General features: G+C 40.0%; 1 protein-coding gene across 1 annotated transcript; it reads right to left on the minus strand.

The window, feature by feature from the left end:
* Nucleotides 1-707: 707 nt before the first annotated feature.
* LOC128742718 (leucine-rich repeat-containing G-protein coupled receptor 4-like) lies at nt 708-2,788 on the minus strand. The gene is made up of 2 exons (XM_053839165.1): nt 2,716-2,788; nt 708-2,628 (listed from the first exon to the last, which is right to left on the minus strand). Exons 1-2 carry the CDS (start codon nt 2,724-2,726, stop codon nt 930-932), a joined length of 1,710 nt encoding a protein of 569 aa, XP_053695140.1. The 5' UTR covers nt 2,727-2,788; the 3' UTR covers nt 708-929.
* Between the last annotated feature and the right edge of the window lie 603 nt (nt 2,789-3,391).

Genomic DNA, 3,391 nt, shown 5'->3' on the forward strand with positions numbered 1-3,391 from the left:
GCACACTCCGTGATGTTGAGATCAGCCTTGACTTTCCGAATGACCCTCGGCCGTAGTTGACGATCAAGAGTTCAATTCCAACCTCTTGCTTACGCCTTGCGGACAGCCCTTAGAGTTTCCTTGCACCCCTCAATTACTCACATCACAGTTCTTTTAGGATACTCCGTCAGTCTCGCCAGCCCTCGAGCCGACGTTGATAGATTCTGTAGGTGATCGCACAAATCGCATTATTTTCAATTCTCCTCCTGCATGATGAATATCTCGAAATCTTTAAACGTTATCTTTAAACTGCCAAAGAAATATACCGAGCAGAACTGTTGGTAAATAACACAACGACCAAAAGCTAGCATCCACGGCCACTGGGAGCGTCGATATCGCCAAAATAAAGTGCCCAATTTCTAAATGATCCATCTTTACTACCGGACCGATTTAGCAAATAAACCTTTCAATAAGTCCCACATTCCTCCAAAAAAAATCTGGTCACTTTACATTACAAGAAAAATCATTCAAAGAGAAGGATTTCTTGATTTGATTGCCATATATAGTATGCGAATAAACATTATGCTTTGAAAAGTTGTCTGCAACATATCGATTAATATCCAATTTAGTTTCGAAATGTTACCGTTTTGACCTTTCCCTGTCGAACTTTCCCAGAGGCAAAGTTGTTTTCGGTATTTTCGGTAAAAATAAACTCCCTTCATTCCACTAGTCAGACTAGAAATTATATTCCAATTTGATTTGGTTTACGTTTACAGTTGTTTTAGTGCGGTGTTTACTTTCAGTTATCACTACAAGTTTGATTATTTTTTCCATTTCTAAAAAGTAACGAATTGCGATTTGGCAGCAAAATAAATCAATGATTCTGAGAATCATGACTCATTTTCAGTCATTCTTCAGTTCTTTATCACTTAATCCTTAGTCCCGTCGTTTCACATCAAACGTACAGCATCGTTTGATACTTCGCTACTGAATTCCGTCAGATGCCGTACATTGAGGTGCCGTTTTCTCCACAGGTATGCCAGAGCAACGAGTGAAATCAGTCCAATTGCTGAGAGGATATAAACCAACACCTGGAATGTAATGTAAAATGGCGAAGCTGGCTTTTCCGGTTCGCGCATAGCGGTTTTTGCAACCGGAACCGAAGTGTTCGAGTTGTGTTCGATGATGTGATGATGCTGCGTCGAGGGCCCATCGAGTGCATTATTGGTTTTCTGCGTGGACGAACTTGCGGTGGACATACCCGTCGAAGTTGTAAGCGTAACTTCCGTAGACGTTGGCGAAGCGGTTGTAGTTGTGTACGATAGTTTAATTTCATCCTCAATATCAGCATCGATCGGTGCAAAGTCCTCGTAGCTGTAGTCGACAAACAGTTTTTCCGAACACATGTTAATGAAATCGTCGCGGAACAAGAAATGGGTCGCAAATCCGTGCATATCGGGGTTTATCTGGAACTTTTTCATCCGTGCCACGTTGCTTTCAAAATAGCTACTGTTCCAACCGTTTTTGCAGATCTCGAGCACACGCAATCGTGGAAGGTACTCGCGGGCCTCAAGGTAATTAAAATATTTGATCTGATTGCCAACGTAGCTCAAAACTTGAAGTGAATTTTGCGAGCCGAATATTTTAAAGTCTACCGTGGTAAGATTGTTGTACGACAAATCCAATATCTTCAGATTTACTAAATTTGCAAAAGTATCCGGTGAAAAATCAATGTAGGTAGATTGAAGCATCAGTTCTTCCAGAGCGACCAAAGAACTGAAACCCGTATCACGTACTAGCGCATTACTTCCCAACGATAAACTGGTTAAATTGGTTAACTTGGTAATATTGCTGATATCAGTAATGCGATTGTTTATCAACGATAGCTTGGCCATGTTATTTCCATCAACCGTGATTGTTTGGATACGATTATTGTTCGCGTAGACTGAGTTGCAATGCTCATTGACTGCCAAATGTTCCAAACTATTATTGTTCAATACTACAATTGACGCTTTTAGAAATTTAAAATCGAACACTTTTAACTGATTTTCTGCCAAATCTAGCTTCGCAAGTTCATCGAGACCATTGAAGATTTCCGCATCAATAGAAGTTATTTGATTGCTGTTTAATGAAATCACCTTCAATGCACGATTATTATTAAATAGTCTTCCTGGTAGTTCAGCAATTTCTCCATGAGCTAGTATTAAAATTTCCAACTGATGCAGGTTAGCAAATGCGTCCTCAGAGACTGATCGCAGAGGATTAGCGGAAATCATGAGGTCTTTCATGTTGTCGGCTCCCTTGAAGCTGTAGTCTTCTAAGGCAGTCAACGCATTTCCTCTTATCACCAACTTCGTTAGTTTCCCAGCACCGTGGAACGTGTCGGAGTTAAACTTGGTTAGCTGACCTTGGAAAATTTCCAGCGAAGTCATATTGGGGAATTTCGTGAATGCCTCGGCAGCAAGTTCAGTGTCCATTAGTTTGATTATCGAAATATCGTGGGCCGCTGTTCGGAACGTAGAGCAGTAGCTTTCTGCATTCTTAAAAAAATCCGTATTCGGATGAATTAATACGCAGCTGTTCGGCGAACACATGCAGAGATAAGCTTCTGCTGAACCACCGCAAAGTGCTGCCAAAACGGCAAAAGCCCTGCAAAAACATTAATGACGTCATTGATTATCATAATTATTAATGCACGAATGGTGAAACTCATCTTCGTCTGACGCGAGGACTTACCAAAACTTCATTGTTACTAGTCTAGCAACCGCTTCTGACCACCTCACGATTAACACTGATTAATTTCCTACTCTCTGCACGATGTAAATAATGAAATCGTTATCTGTCGTACTTTTAAGAAATAAACACTTTCTTTCATCCCACTTAGATCGCAAGATCGTAGCAGAACAGGATCCAACTTGAAGTTTCTCGAACTTAGGAGTGCTACTACGTACTTATGGTTTCAGCTACTGCGAACGGTAACCTGATAATAATTACGCTCCCAAGTTCGCCTCTGCATCGACAGTACCCCAGCAGAATAAATGATGCTTCAGCAATATATTCATTTTCTTCCTATGACTCGAACTGATAAGGGTACCTCACTGCGCAGCGCTTATTCATGCACATTAGTTTCCGAAGAATATTCATCGTTCCGTGCAACAGGAACTGCATTCGGTTTATAGTGGAATCATTGCGTTCGTAAGTAGAAATGCGTATTGTGTTTTCAATGAAAAAAAGTCCTTTAAACTTTTTCAGAAATTTTCATTTGTTATTTGCTACAATTCTTACAGTTTCGCTTCCGTTGTATGACATTTTTGAAATATAATGCTGAATATAATTAAGAAAATTTCCATTTCAGAGAAAACATTTTCGTTAAATTCTATTGTAATAAAATTTACACAGTACAACAAAACAG

This window comes from Sabethes cyaneus, chromosome 3 (genome assembly GCF_943734655.1).
Source record: "Sabethes cyaneus chromosome 3, idSabCyanKW18_F2, whole genome shotgun sequence".
Taxonomy (NCBI): Eukaryota; Metazoa; Arthropoda; class Insecta; order Diptera; family Culicidae; genus Sabethes; species Sabethes cyaneus.